This window comes from Microtus oregoni, unplaced genomic scaffold, assembly GCF_018167655.1.
Source record: "Microtus oregoni isolate MIOR12 unplaced genomic scaffold, Mior012 000103F_ref0000194, whole genome shotgun sequence".
NCBI classification, from domain to species: domain Eukaryota; kingdom Metazoa; phylum Chordata; class Mammalia; order Rodentia; family Cricetidae; genus Microtus; species Microtus oregoni.
The window spans coordinates 3,426,157-3,442,324 of NW_024544717.1; the positions used below are offsets into that span (position 1 = coordinate 3,426,157).

At 43.5% G+C, this 16,168-nt stretch overlaps 1 protein-coding gene across 1 annotated transcript; it reads right to left on the reverse strand.

Annotated features, from left to right (window-relative positions):
- Positions 1–392: 392 nt before the first annotated feature.
- On the reverse strand, positions 393–15,729 carry LOC121443242 (stathmin domain-containing protein 1-like). Its single transcript, XM_041644923.1, has 5 exons — positions 15,643–15,729; positions 10,049–10,229; positions 6,754–6,905; positions 1,620–1,751; positions 393–939 (listed from the first exon to the last, which is right to left on the reverse strand). The coding sequence occupies exons 1-5, from the start codon at positions 15,727–15,729 to the stop codon at positions 655–657; spliced, it is 837 nt and encodes a 278-aa protein (XP_041500857.1). The 3' UTR covers positions 393–654.
- Between the last annotated feature and the right edge of the window lie 439 nt (positions 15,730–16,168).

Below are 16,168 nucleotides of genomic sequence, written 5' to 3' on the forward strand. Positions count from 1 at the left end.
AACATGAAGAGTGCATGTTACTGTACACAGGTATCTGTTGATGTGTTTTTGTTTGTGGTGGTGGTAATGATGGAACCTGGGCTCCCATGATGGGCGAGTGCTGTCCCAGAGGGCACTATCCCTGCTCTCCATCCTGGACATTACTTGACCACTGGATATAGATGACTTACATTATATAGATAAGACTATAATTCACCCAACTTTCAAGATACTGCTTTATTTTTGACAGCAAAGAATTAAAACATAAGAAACACGCAGATTATTAATAAACACAACACACATCTACACAACTTGCTGTGAAGGACTCATCAGTGGGTGTGGCCAAGGCCAGTGAAAGGAAGAATTTCTTTTGGCACAAGCATATTCAAGGAAGCTGGCCAGGGCTTCCTAATCTAAGACCTCTAGCTAATGCTGGAAGGCACTCTGAAGGAGAACAGCAACCTTGTGATCCCCCATCCCTCATGGGTAAGTATAGCCTTTAATTCACTCAACGGAAACTCATCCCCTTGCTGCTCCCACAATGAGCCCTAAACCCAGGGCAGCAATGTCAACGAGTAGAGCCACAGTCACTTCCTAAAGACCACGAGACGCACTAAGACTGTTGCAACTGGAAGTAATGGACCCCTTGGTGAGATTCATTTTGAAAGTGGACTATTAGAATATGTCGTCCTCTCGGTTGTAATACATGTCTGACTCCACAGTCCCCAAACCCGCATAGGAGTCAACCCTATTCATCTGGGCCACATCATTTCCACTTTTCTTCCTTTTGCGTGGCTCTCCTTCCTGTGTGTAGGACCTCTGCGAAGCAGGGGTGCTCACACCTGGGAGACCTTCTGCAAACGGAGCCTCTGCCCTTCCTGGTTCAGCTGCATCTGAAGAGTTGGCGGCGGACAGGAGCCGGTCACTCCGTAGCCGTTTTCTTATTTCTTCTTTTTTGGTCTGAAAAGTGATATTAAAGAATGGAAAAGAACCCTGGCAATCTTATTTTCTTCACATTCTCATCCATATTGCTTGTCACGACCGCTTTTACTTATTCTACTTGACTACTTGGTCTTGGAAGAGATGTTTGTCGGGGAACCATATTGGAAGAGACAGACACAGGGCCCACCCCCATAGAGTTTATAGTCCAGTCTTTGCTCTCTAGGCCACTAAATAGGGAGGCAGAAATGAAGGAAACTGGAGTAAAGGCATGTCCCTCAGGAACAACAGGCTTTGGGTTGTAGACCCTAGTGCTTAAATCTATAGGAGCTGACCTGACGGTCTTCAGAACCCACGCTTCGCTCAATACCCATCCCTACCCAGGTTGTCCTCCTCCCTCTAACCCGGATGGAAACTTCCCCCACACATGACTTAATCCAGAGGGTTGAATAGTGTTTACTGAGGGAATATAGACGAAACAACAAATTTCAACCGAGTTCACGGTTCTACTTCATTCCTGCACAGCACAAAAATAATTTTCAAGAAAAAAACAAAGTGTTGAGCCCCCGAAGCACACGGACCACTGAGCTGCAGTGCATCAATGCACGTGATTTGTCTTAAGGCTCCTGATAGGCTAGGTCTTGCAGCTGCTCATTTTAGGAGGCGGTCAACCCCATCCGACCAGCATCCACGGCCCTTACCTTTCTGCGCTCCTCGGCCGCCTGCATCTTTTCCTCTATGTCTTGGATTGTGAAATCTTTTACCTCTTTCTTCACCTTAAGTTTTTTCAGTCTGGCCGGCGGCTTTCTCAGTGGCTTCTCAGTCGTGTCCACCTGGAGGAAGACATTTTGCTTTTAATGGAGAAACGATTATTACCTTGGCCTAGTGGAGATGAGCAGGCAAGAAAAAAACAGCTTCAAGTGCAAATTTCAAAGTCTAAATTTTCTAAGTGGCAGATGGATGCAGTATAAATGTGAAATCTGTTCAGAGCAGAAATACATTTATTATTGTTATTATTGCTGCTTTTATTATTGTGCGCGCGCATGCGCACGCATGCACGCACATAAGGGCCTGAATGTGTCCCTGCATGTGGATGGAGGTTAGATGACAACTTTGTGGGGTTACTTTTCTTCTTCCTCTTTTTTGTGCGTTCGGAGGTTGAACTTGGGTTGTCCAGCTTCAGCATCTGTACCTTGACCTGCTGAGACATCTCGGCCATGCACAGAAGCATTAAAATGCATTTGATGTCTCAAAAATACCAGGGTATTAAAACAAAGCCTGAGAATGTACCACTGAAGCCGGATGGAAGAGGACTCACCAGAGAGATCTCAAGACTGAAAGCCGAAAGAAAGTGTGTGTGTGTGTGTGTGTGTGTGTGTGTGAAAGTCTAGCTCAGTGTAAGACATTCAGAGTTTAACTTTGGTTGATTGACCTATACTCTTCAAGGACAGCAATTGATTTCATAATATTCTGTGTGTTACCATTTATTTTCACTTGGATAGAGATTAGCTTTTTTATTACTTTTTGATCTTATGATGGAGAGTGATCAATTATTACTGAGCAATGACTCTATGCTAGGCTTTGCTATTGGCAATTGCCAAATAGTAAAAATTGCCCATCATATCTGAATGGCCACACTTTCGGCAGTTCAGAAAAGTGATAGTGACTTTCTGGTTATGCATCATCTAGTTACAAAAGTGAAATTGTAATAAAGGGCTACAAAATTTTAACTTGAATTCTTTTCCAAAAATACGGTTTTTAAACATGCATTTACAACAGAAAATTAAAACAATGCACGAACACTCTCCTAAGCCTCTACTTAATCACTCTAACCGTACCCATCAGTAGGAACCTAATTTTTAAATCTCTCTCTCTCTCTCTCTCTCTCTCTCTCTCTCTCTCTCTGTGTGTGTGTGTGTGTGTGTGTGAGAGAGAGAGAGAGAGAGAGAGAGAGAGAGAGAGAGAGCAGGTGTGCACACACTATGCCACACAGATGAACTTCTGAGGACAGCCTCAGGTGACCAGCCTTGCCTTCCACGTTCCTTGAGACAAGATTGCTCGTCTCGTTCACTACTGCATGTGCAGAATGGCTAAACCAAGAGAGTCAGGGGTCCTGCCTGTCTCCACCGTCCATTAGGAAGAGCTTCCATCTAGGAGAGCCGGGATTATATAGACATGAGTGACCACATCCTCCTTTATGGGGGCTTTGGGGAGCCAAAATCAGGTCCTCAGGGATTGCTTTCCCCTCAAAGCCATCTCCCCAGCCCCTCAGCAGGAAATTTTTTAAAGAGTTTGTGGTGATATTTTGTTTGTGATCTAACAAATAAAGCTTGCCTGAAGACCAGAGTGCAGAGCTAAACCACCAATTATCCATAGAGGCCAGGCAGTGGTGGCACACACCTTTAATCTCAGCACTGGGGAGGAAGATGCAGATGGATCTTTATGAGTTCAAGCTTACCCTGGGCTACACAAGATTGATCCAGTCTAAAAGAGAAAGTGACAGGTGGTGATGGCTCACATTTTTAATCCCAGTATTTAGGAGTCACACCCCTTTAATCCCAGCCTACAATCCACAATCCCAGAGAACCTAGACAACAAAGGGGACCTTAAGAGAGACACACATGGATCCACATAGGGAGGAGAAAAAGACAAGATCTCCTGAGTAATTGAAAGCATGGGAATCATGGGAGAGGGTAGAAGGGAAGAGAGGAGAAAGGGAGGGGAGCGGAGAAAAATGTATATCTCAATAAAAACAATAAAAAATTCTCACAAAAAAAGAAAATGTATGTCCAAGAACATTTTAGAATTCTTTTTTACAACAATAGAGTGTGAACTACGATCACCAATGCTTCAATCCTTCCCACTGGATAATGGACTTAGCCTCACGTGCAGGTTTGTTGTTGGAGGGGTGGATCTCAGGATGGGCTGCCCACAGAGTCATCTAGAAGATTCTGAAAGCATGAAAGCCAAGCCCGATACTCAGGCATGAGTCCAAGGCGGGATCTGGGTCCTGGGAGTGTTAAAATCTTCCTAAGTGATTTACGCCAATGTAAGGTTAATACCTAGCACATTGGGCTACAAAACAAACAGGGCTGTGTGTTGCTGCCCCGGCCTCTTGCTAGCCTGGCTTACACTGGCCCATGTGGGTCTAATACAAAAGAGAGAAAAAGTATTGTGGTGTGCTTGTGGCTTGTGACATGTGGTCCTTTTGAGAAGGTCCTGCTCAGGCTCCCCATTCCATCCCATCCCATCCCATCCCATCCCATCCCATCCCATCCTATCCCATTCCATCCCATCCTATGTTAGAAGAGAATTTACCTTTAATTCAATTAATGATATCAAACTTCAAGTCCATCATTGTCATGAATAGAGTTCTTCCACAATATTTAAGCTAATCATTCTGTGCACTCCCTTGTTAGAAGTCAGAACTCATTCACCTCTGGTGACTGGGGCTCACTAAACTAAGTTGTAATTTTATTCCCACGGGTATTAGCATCAAGGAGTTACTGCATCTCCCTTAAGGAGGCTTCACTTAGCAACGGAGTGTTTCCATATGTCTTCCTCCATTTGAATTGCTCTCCCATCTTTTGACATCATTTTCTTTTTTCTGTCCCCAGAGGCTCATCTAGAGCTCAAAAAATAGCCCCTCTCCATCTTTATTACAGACATGTTTTTCTCATATTTTCAAATACAGTCAAATATTTGTCATCATCCAAACCATATTGGATCATGGTGATACTATGAAAATGTCAAGTGACACTTTACTTTTCCATGACTGTAATAAAATATACCAATGAAAGGAACTTCAGGAAGGAAGGGTTTGTTGTTCAGGTACAGACCCTCCTGCCAGAAAGCCTTAGCTGCAGGAACGTGAGGCAGTTGGTCACACTGCATCCATAGGCAAAGTGGGAAGAGTGATACATGCTTATCTTCAGCTCATTTCTTTTTCTAACAGTGCAGAATCCTAGCCCAAGGAATGGTGCCGCCCACAGGGGACAGTACTTCCACCTCCAATGACACAATCAAGATGCGCCCTCCCAGGCATGCCCAAAAAATATTTTCTCAGGTGATTATATATTATATTATATCTTATATAAGTTGACAATTGAGATTAATCATCAAGTATGTTATAAATTCCTTTTTAACCATCTCATTTTCCTATTTTCTTTTGTTGTTGGCTGTTTGGTGATAATCTTGATGTTGGCCATCTTTTTTCATTTCTGCTTATGCCTTCTTCAGGCCCTACTTTGTTTTGTATAAAAAGAATGCCACTTTGGATTTCATCCTCGAGTTCTCCCGTACAGAGTAGAATATTAGCTTAAGCAGTTAGTGAGTTGATCTACACACCATGCTGAGGTAATCACTGCCAACTGCTTTCTCTACAACGTTGAGAAACTTCTCAACTTCTGGTCTCTACTTTCATCTCTCTGTTTCTTGTCTTTTCCATTCATTTCCTTAGGCTCCTTTCCATTGCCCCTCCCCCCAATTTAATTTCTCTTTTATCTATGTGTCAGGTGATCCTGGGAGCCTTGGTTATAAACAAAGGAACAAACAAAATATTTAGTTCCTTAGTGGCATTTTAATTGTATTTTACTAAATAAAGCTTGTCTGAAGATCTGAGTGTAAAATAGCCCTCTGCTGGTCAGCATTATAGACCAAGTAGTGGTAACATGCACCGTTGGTCCCAGTAGCCACACTAGTTTGCCAAAGAAACCGGGGGTGCGTGCCTTTAATCACAGCAGTGCACACCTTTAATCCCAGCCCTAGAGAGGATTACAGAACGGGAGGAAACAGCTCTCATCCACAGTCTCATTCTGAGGTTCCTGGAGGCAGGATCGTCATTTTGGACTGAGGTCGAGGTAAGAGTCAATGGTTGGGTGCTTGCTTTTCTGATTTTAAGGAAAACCCCAGTTTCTCTCTCTGAGCTTTTTATTAATCATGTTTCATAATTCTGTTCAGAGTTTTATATAGAACATATTAAAAATTTTATGGTCATAAACAGGGCTCAGCCTGAGTAAATATCTGGGATTTTTTTTGATAAAATTCCTATAAAAACTGTGCAAGTGGGGCACACCTATAGTCCCAGGGATGAGATGGCTAAGGAAACAGGGCGATCCCTGGACACTGGTGGGCCTGCCTGTGTGGCCAGCTGCAGGTCAGTGAGAGACCCTATGTCAAACAGAGGTGGAAGCATTGGAGGACTGCTATCAGAGGTTGTTCTCTGATCTCCACATGTATGTCATGCACACACGTGTATGCACACACACACACACAAAGTTCACTTAAATAAAAATTTAGAGCCTGAGATCTCCACTAAATTAGTTAAAATCAGAGGATAAATATTTTTCACATTAATGTCAAACAGTGACAAATAAAACAAGGCGAATCAATGAAGAAAAAGAAAGAGCACGACAATTTCTGGAACCTTCTTCTTCATGGTTGCACGTATTCCCATGTAGGCATATCTGCTGGAGCTCTGGCAGTTTTTCCTCGTGGGTAAACCACAGTTTAGTTTTCTATTCTACAAGACAACACAATAAAAATCCCCGGGAAGATGAAAGCTTGTTATTTCCTGGGACTTATTATATCCAAATTCAGTCAAGCCCAGGGAATGCTTTATTGGCTTCATTAATCATTAATGATCAGGGTGATTCTGAATCCACCGAGAAGCATGGTGCGCAGAGAACTAAGCGAATTTATAGAAGGAAAATCTGGCTTAGACAAATGATATCATTTATACTGTAGGTCTTATATACTGGAAATAATGAGTTGTGATCAATTATATTTTATTGCTAATTTTAAGTATAAACAAATGTTAATTACAAAATCACTTGCCATGACATCATACGACTCTCCATCTCTAAATACTTTGCTTCGACTTTGTATGATTCCTTGGACAATTAACTCTTCCAGGATGTCTGATGACTTTGGTCTTTCCCAACTTTCCAGGAGTTGGGGTTTATTGATTATCCCATTGGCAACTGAGTCTTCAAAAAAAAAAGCATAAAGAAAGAGAAATTTAAGAATAAAGATTTTAACACCCAAATGCTAAATGGGGGCTGGAGAGAGAGCTCTGTAGGTAAAAGACCTCATTGCAAAATCACAAGGACCCAAGTTCAAATCCTCAGCACCCGTGTAAAATGTCTGGCATAGTTACCATGCTGACAGCCACAACACTGTAAGGGAACAGGGAACAGAGACAAGGGACTTGCTGGCTGTCAGTCCAGTTCCAGGTCCAGCAAAAAACCCTGTCTCAAGAAAACAAGGTTGGGAGTGATAGAGCAGGACACTGGGACATCTTTTTCTAACTTCATATGTACCCGCACACACTCTAGGATACATGATGCACACATACACCATCCTCACACCCATACATGCACAAAGTAAATAATTAAAAACTGATTAATGGGTACCTTATACAAGTCCCTGAATCAAATCTGTCTCGACACTTTTGTATAAATATATAATTTCTTTTTTAAAATAATTTTACCAATTATCTATCTAGCTATTTATTTATTATATTTTATTTATGATCTAACAAATAAAGCTTGCCTGAAGATCAGAGAAGCAAAGCTAGCCACACTAATCAACCATCCAGGCCAGGCAGTGGTGGCACCCACCTTTAATCCCAGCAACCACACTAGTTAGCCATAGGGGCGGGGTGGTTGTGGTGCACGCCTTTAATCCCAGCACTAGGGAGGAATTTAAGGTGGGATGAGGCAGAAACTCGCTCTCTTTTCAGTCTGAAGATTTTGTAGAGGCGAGAGCTCTCTTTCTAGTGGTTGGCTGCTTTGTTTCTCTGATCTTCCAACTTGAATCCCAGTATCTGTCTCAGGGTTTTTATTAGTCGTGCTACATTTACTTATTTATTTTATGTGTGGGTATGCATGCAAGTGTGTGTTATTGCATGATTGTGAGGCTGAAGGAGAATTTGAGGGAGCTGGTTCTGTCCTTCCACCATGGGCGTTCCAAGGACTGCACTCAGGTTGCTAACGCCCATCGCCACAACCCCAATATCTGGCTTCCGTTATAAAGCTCTGTAAATCTTTGAAGTTCAAGTTTTCGCTGCTGTCTTTACAAACACATCAGCATAATCTATTCCTTCCGTAGCAAGTCTCAAGTGCACAGAATCCAGCCCCGTCCCCGTGCTGCCGTGGCCAAGCCTCTTTGTTGTAACAACGCACATGCACTCGGTCGGGTGACGCTGATTTGTTCCACTAATTACAATCTCAACTGCAGCTGAGGCTGAGGACATCCTCTTGGCGACTGCTCCGAGCTGCAGTTTGGTTTCTATGCTTTGTATACAAACGGTAAATGGCATGAAGTTGCCAAGGGCTGGCTGGTTCTGCAGCCCTGGTATACAGTTCAACCATCTGCTAAATCTTCCGAGGGGAGGTCTGCCTTTTCGGAAAGAGTCCTCAAAGGGGACCCGATCTGGAGCTAGCACACCGGCAGCTAAGATCTTACTAATGATTTTAAAGATGAGCCATGGAGCCAGTTACAGGAGCAGATTTATGAGCTGTATTCTCGAGAGCAGCCTCCTCGCTGCAAATCCCCCATGCCCAGAAACAGCCACCTCCACACCATCAGGTCATAAAATAAAAGGTGCAGGCTTGTGGGCCCGAAGATGGCTCTGCTTCGCAAGTCATAGCTGACACTCTGCAGAGCCCTCTGAAGTGAACTCTCTTCAAAAAGTCCTCAGTGTTCAGTGGACGGGGGCTTTCGCAGCTGTTCCTAAAATCTGTGGTTACAAGGACAATGTTCACGGCTTTTTGTGGTTTGAAAACATATGCAGAGGCGGCTCCCATGACGGCCAGCTGTTTCTCATCTCAGACATTAGCCCCCCCCCCTCCCGTCACAAGAAAGTGTTCAGCTGAAAGTCACCTGGCATCACTAAAGGGCCAAGCAGATCAGTGCTTTCCAATGCTGGCTCTTCAGCCTCGTAGGTGTATGAAATGGAGCCCATTCTCAATGCAAAGAGCTCGGCACTGAGTCTTATAGAATGCACCCAAGCTGGGCAGTGGTGGTGCGCACATTTAATCTTAGCACATGGGAGGCAGAGGCAGGTGGATCTCTGTGAGTTCGAGGCCAGCCTGGTCTACAGAGTGAGTTCCAGGACTGCCAGGGCTGTTACAGAGAGAAACCTAGTCTCTTAAAACAAAATGAAATGAAACAACAATAACAAAAAGAAAAGTGCTCAAACATGTAACTATGCTTCTCTCTATACGGGAGACATCACATGAAGAAGACACCTGATATCAACACATGCACCTGCACCGACACACGTACTCACATGCATACAAACATCATTTTATCAGCTAGGTCTCCGAGAACTGGAGGTACAAGTGTTAGTGAGTTACCTGATATGGATGCTGGGAATGAACCCGGGTCCTCTGTACCAGCAATCATGGCTCATAACCACTAAGCCAACACTCTGGCCCCATCCTCTTTATTTTTCTATCTTAACTTGTAGTGAGAGAAGAAATGCCAGGGACGTGGAGTAAAAGTTTTCCCTTAAACTAAATCAATGTTCTTTCCCTTGAGGTCTGTGCAGTTTCCTTTGTTCCAAAGGCAGACCAACTATATAAATAAGATGTCATCACTCAGCCACAAGGGAGAGCTCAAAGGAGGGGAGGCCACAGCATTGCATGAGAAGGGTCACAAATAGCTTTTTAAACATCATACCAGATAATAATTACGTCTTTTATGTTTTTACTGTGCACTTGCTTGTGCTGTGGATGGGTAGAGGGAGGGGGATAGTTTAATGAAGGTTTTATTTATTCTTTCAAATGCAAACCTTTCCCTTAGGAAGACAACAACACAGGGGCTCACATTCCCTTAAGTCGTGCGGTTTCTACTCCTAAAATGTGTTTTCAAGTCTCAACAAGGGCTCTTGTCGCTCTTGTTGTTTTAAGATGGCTTTAACTACTTCACCCACAAGATTAATGGCTAACATTATTTACTCACATGATAAAAGCCTAAGACTAAATTCGAATGTCTTAGAGATAAGAACCTTGCCATTTAAAGTACACTAAGACCCCAAAAGAAGGGGCCATCAGATACATACACTATATATTTAGAGGTCGACCAGATATCTGTTGGAGAGCAACAAGAACAGAGGCAAAGTTACCTGAATTTACTCTCCCATTTATTTCACTAGGAGGTGGAGAGCTTTCTGGAATAGTCCCAGGCAGGCTTCCCATATGGGTTTGCTGGTCTAGATTTTCAGCATTGTCTGCCGTGTCCTTGGGCCATGCAGCTTCCGTTTTGGGGCTGCAGTTCTCTTTGGAAGAAGTCACTCTGTCACTAGCCTGTGAAAAGAGAACAGTTCGGTGAGATTTCTTAGGAAAACTAGAACAATCTAGCAGGGTCTGATTTGTGAGCACTTACCAATTACTGTCTGTAGTAGTCTGATTAGTAATCATAGCCCGTGGGTGTCATGTTATACAATATAGTGATCTTACAGATGTGATTAAGTCCTGCTCTCAAGAAAGTCAGGCTATTGGAATTATTCATGTGAACCCCAGATGCAATCACAATTGGTTTTTTGTTAGTTTTTTAAAATAAGAACCAGACAGAGAGAGGGTTTTGATTTGAATATAAAAATGTCCCTAAAGGTTGATATATTGAAGGCTTGGTCCCCAACTGGTAGCCCTGTTGAGAGGTGACTGGACCCTGAGAATGATAAATGCAATGACTCCTTGGAATCATTGCTGAATGGACTTAGGGTGTGGTACACAGAGGAACTAGGTCATTGAGGGTGTATCTTGTCTCTAGGCCCTTGCTCTCTGGCTCTCTCTATTTCCCAGTTTCAATAATGTAAGAAGCTCTGCTCTCTCTCAAGCTCTTTGCCATTAATTTTTGTCTCACAGCAAAGGACCAAGTGCCCATGGACTGAAACCTCTGAAACTTCTGGCAAAAATAAATCCTCCGCACTTCTGTTGTTTATCCCAAGCATTTTGTCATAGTAACAGAAAACTTACTAACATGGGAAATTATTGATACTGAGAAGTAGTCTCATTACTGTGGCTGCTCCTGAGTGTGTTGTTCAGAACCTTATAGAACTGAATTATGGGAGAAACTTGGAAATGTTTGGAGATACAGGCAAGGGAAACCTTAGAATGCTATAAGCAGAGTTCAGTGGGAAATCATGAAGACAGCACAGAAGTTCAGAATATCAACAGAAATGCTGATGGTAAAAACTGTTCCCACGAGGCTTCAAATGGAAATGAGAACTCTGTTGGGGATTGGACAAGGGCCCATGAGTTTAAATTCTGGCAAAGGACTCTACTTTCTATCCATGCCCTGAGAGTTTGTGTGAGGCTAAATTTCAAGCTGGCAAACTAATCTGCTAGAGATCATTCAGGGGAATAAAGCATTCACATTGTGGCATGGTTATAGCTAGTTTCCCTTAGCCCAATTTACAGGAAAACCTGATAACAAAAATCAGAGTAAAAGGAATAGAGAAACTTAAACAGAAAAGGACTCTGTTTATGGTTGGTAAGGAAATCTGCACCATTAAAAAAAAAAAGCCAAGTACTTGGCTTTGAGATAATAGGAAAAGTACCTGGAAGCCATCAAGAATTGGCCTGGTAGCATCCATCAATGGTTCATTATAACTACTGGAAAGACTTCTTTGAAATGAGAGCTCTAGAGAACCCATCTGCAAAGCATCTTTCTGTGTTTAGTCATTCATGTATGCAGGCATCAAAGGGTATGTCCAAGGAGACCTGGCTACTTCTCCTTGGGAACAGTCCTTAACGTCACTCATGCAATGCTAGTTTTCCAGGTACCTAGAATATAAGTGTTATGGGTGATGGAGGCTTCCACCAATATTGCTCAGGAAAGTCTAGGGAGCCAGGCATTTGCATGGCAGAGTTAGCATGCTTGCCTGAAAAGGCACAATCTGTAGGGGTGAAGCCTACACTGCAATGGAGATTATTGGATGTCAGGGAAACATGAACAAGGAGCATCTGCTGGGGAAATTCCTGTCAGCGGTCATAGCCAGCTGGGGAAGGCACTTTGGGCTTTGGCCAAAAAGGCTGTGGGGGTGGGGTTGACCAATTTATTAAGGCCCACATCTTGCTACAAAATGTGTCTGATGTCCAACCTGAAGAACAGGAGTTTCAGAGTAATTTGGACCCTTCCTTCCCCTTCCTCACTCTGGGAATACAGGTTAATAATAGTACATTTGCCTACAACCAACAAACAAGACTCCAAATTTGATCTCTAGTAATGGATAAAAGAAAATGATAAAATTATACACTTCTAAGACGCAATGACACAGATTGAACACTTTTGTTCCCACCGACATGTCCACAAACCAGTCTGATCAGGGCAATCCCTCAATGGGGGCTTCTCCCCTCAGGAGACACTAGGATGTGCCCATCTGACAAAGGAATCCAAGACAGACACTGTGGGATGCTTCCCTCTCAGGGCCTCAGAGCTCTGGTTGAACTTAAAGATGTATAATCCTCATTGTGAGTTCTTTCCCTAGTTTTCAGATATTTAAAGCCAGTGATAGTGAGAGGCATATTTTTACATTTTTGTATTGTGTTGCATTTTGTAGACTCACTTAAAACAAAACAAAACAAAACCCAGCAATGCACCATGTGACATGTAAGGACTGATTTTGTCATATAACATTTCTAAGTCGAGCTACTGAAAATGGAAGAGGCTTAACGGCAGCCACAGCAGCCAGCAAAATGCTGATAAAACACTTAGGAATGGAGTGAAATTTTGAGTGTTCATAGACCAGAAGAGTTGGCTTTCTTCCACACATTCTACAATCTACAGCTTGGAATGGATTCAAACACTACCACTTCAGATGGCCTCCCAATGGCTTCCTCATCACCAGAAAGGCTTGATTTGGGATGGGAACCCCAGGGAGGAGCTCTACCCATTTGCATTTACAGACAGGTGCAAGAAAACCTGAACAATTTTCTTTTCTTTCTTTTTTTTTTCATCTCTTAATACACCAGCCTTAAGTTTCTAGAAAGAGATAAAAGGTTTTCTCTTTGGAAAACTAAGACCACCTTTCGAATGTCATGTCAATTCATGTCAAGTCATAACACAGTGGAGGAATGTTGGCCCCATTTTGTAATTTAGATTGAGGTAGCTGTAAGTCAAAGAAAGACACCAGCGATACTGATAAATAATTGAATCTGTATACACTGGGGATGTCGCCATGTGTGCAAGCTTTATATTTTCACACAAATACATATTACATATTGTATTAACCTAGCAGTTTTCCATAAGAAGGGTACTGGGTGGGATGATAAAAGGAGGGTGGGAGATTCTATTATGTTCCCAAGATGAAGTTGTCAAAGCAGAGGTTCAATAAGTTCGACGTTTCAGATTGATCTTTTTGTATACTTCAATGCCTTGGAGCTAACATTCTTTTAAAATCAGGTTTCACATTAAAAACTTACAAGTCCCAGGCTGACAGCTGTGTGAGAGAGTCACCAGCATTTTTTTAAAAAAGACACTGGTTTCAACTATACACAGGTGCCTGTTGTTTGCTTTTTGAGGTGTGTGTGTGTGTGTGTGTGTGTGTGTGTGTGTGTGTGTAGTGTAAGTACTGTATGTACTTCTGAAGCTTCTTTTGGGAAACATATTTTCCAAACAGCTTGGCAGGAATCAGTTGTTGATACTCTCTAAGCTGAAATTGTCAATCACTTGGTGAGCAGAAGCATGTATAAATGCATTTGCCTGTGGACCTGAGGGAAGACTTTGGAACTAGAAATTTTGTTAATTTACTCTTAGTAATATAATTACAAATAGCAACCCCTCAAAGACACTCAGGAATGACTCTTTAACAAGATTTAAGAGGGCCAAGAAATGACTGAGAAGCTAAGGCACTTGATGTGCAAACACGAGGATGAGTTTGGATCTCCGGCACCCACACAAAAAGTCCGAGTGTGGCGGGATATGTCAGTATTCCCAGCGCTGGAAGACAGAGACAGGAAGATTTCAGGGCTTGTTGATTAACAGTCTAGCCAGTGAATGAGCGCCAGGGTCAGTGAGAGATACTTAAAAAAAAAATAAAAAATAAGGCGCAAGTCAATGAGGTACTCAGTGGGAAAAGCACTGCTGCCAAGTCCAAGGACCCAAGTTCAATCCCTGGGACCCACATGGAGGAAGGAGGGAATTGACTTTCACAGGCTGTTTATTGATCTCTGCTGGTGTGTACACACAATATAAAAATGCAACATAAATACTTAGTAACCAACAGAAGGAGATATTCAACATCAACCCTGGCTTCAACAAAAGCATGGGCCATGCACTCCCCTCGCATACATGTGTATGCACACAGACATGTTTGCACATACACACATAGACATAATGTTTTAACAAGTAACTTAGTCCTTTTTCAGTAAAAAAGCAAGACTTATATCAGATGTTAGAGAAAACCCATAAAGAGTCCTTTTGACCACTGTCTTAGTTAGGGTTTCTATTTCTGGGAAGAGACTCCATGACCAGAGTAACTTGCCAGATCACTTCTGCTGGAGAGTCTGGAGCCGGGATCATAATGGGGTCAGTGATGGGAAGGATCATACCCGGATCAGCACCCATATCAGTCCCTCTTGCCATAAAAATTTAAACTGCATTTCTGTGTGTGTGCGTGTGTGTGTGCACATGTGTGGAGCTCATAAAACAGTTTTCAGGTCTTTCCTTCTATCATGAGGGACCAGGGCATTGAACTTAGGTATTCAGGCTTCGCATAAACACCTTTATCTGCTAAGCTTCCTCATCCTCTGTTTAGACCCCCCATGCCAGGACCCCAAAGATGGACTTGGGGAGTCACCGGACCTTTTTTTTTGTTGTTGTTGTTCCTCTTCTCAATGTGATCACATTGAAAAAAATTAAAACTTTCTCTGCTTTCACTCTTAATTTTATAGGTGGCCAAGCCTGGCTCATTAAGGCTAGCAGGGCCTAATTGCTCTTCTAGAGTCAGGGAAGGATGGTAAGCAACCCAGTTGTTCTGCCTCCATTGCATTGTGGGAACTTCACTTTAATATCGCCAGGGAAATGACACGGACACAAGCTTGAGGCACAGTAGAAAGACGGGAAGGAGACTTACAAATTAGGTTCCCTCTGTCTCTGTCCCCAATGAGCTTCACCGTCCAGAGGATGTAGCTAGATGGTTAACAGAGCTTTGTGCTGGAGATAAATACAGAGAACAGGAGTTCCGGAACCACCAATTGCTGGCAACTGCCAGGAACTCCCAACTTCCCCTGAGAAACCAGGGTGATGGGCAGAACCACAAGCCCTCCTGTTATTCCTCATCTGCCCGGGGTATGGGCACATACATCTGTCTTCTTGGACATAGATACATAGATGCATGTACTCGTTCTTGATTTGGCGACTCCAAGCATCAGTGGCAGAATAAACATGCTTGGTTCTCATTCTGTTAGGTACCTACTAAGAGGGCAGTAAACTCCAGACTGGCTCCAGAAAACTCCAGAGCTTCCTGAATGTGGAAGCGTGGGAAATCCTGTCACTATGCTGTGGTTTTGTCTTCCTCAGGTCTCCCCACCCCCATTTCTTTCATACCTCCTTCCCTTCTGCTCTCTCTGACAGTGTCTTGCTATGTAGCCTCAGTATGCACTCTGTAATCCAAACAGGCCTCAAATTCAAACTGGAAGCAATTCTCCTTCCTCAGCCGCCTGCATGCTGGGTTTCCAGGCGTGTGCTCCAACACGGTCTGTGATTGTCTTTTACCTTGGATCCCTCTTCCCAGCCCTTCCTGGGTGAGGGCACGTGGCTCTGGCTCCGGTCCCCTGCTTGCTGGGAAGGTCCGCAGCCCATCGCGCCTCCTCTCTAGGCAGTGCCGGGGAAACTCCTATCTTGTCCTTCAGTCCCCGGTTTCCCAATCCCGGCCCAGCGCTCCCTCCTCCCCCCACCTCCAGGCTGGGCTGTAGGTGCTCAGCATCTGGGCAGTTGCTGGGAACTGTTGCCACAATAAACCGCGTCACACAGACCTGGGACCTGAGCAGCAATGGGACTTTTGCAAAGGAAAACTAGAAGATCTGAGAAACTATCCAAACCCCTACCAGAATGCAAATTAGTGTCGCTTCAGGAGCAAAAAAAGGGACAAACTGAACCTAAGCATCTTCCTGGACGCTCATTTCTTTAGGACACGCCCCCACTCCCCTTACCTCGTCCTGGCTTCACAGCGCGGCAGATTGTTGAAGGAAAAGCAGACAGCCTACAGAAGGCAATGCCACAGGGCGCGACCTCGGAAAGG

What these genes read in the sequence shown, in the direction of transcription:
- LOC121443242 (XM_041644923.1), bottom strand. Translation starts at nt 15,729, where the DNA reads ATGGGCTGCGGACCTTCCCAGCAAGCAGGGGACCGGAGCCAGAGCCAC. An exon ending in AAATGGGAGAGTAAATTCAG is followed by an intron (nt 6,906 to 10,048) that starts GTAACTTTGCCT and finishes TTTTTTTTGAAG; the next exon opens with ACTCAGTTGCCAATGGGATA. An exon ending in GAGAGTCGTATGATGTCATG is followed by an intron (nt 1,752 to 6,753) that starts GCAAGTGATTTT and finishes GTCTTCCTCCAG; the next exon opens with GTGGACACGACTGAGAAGCC.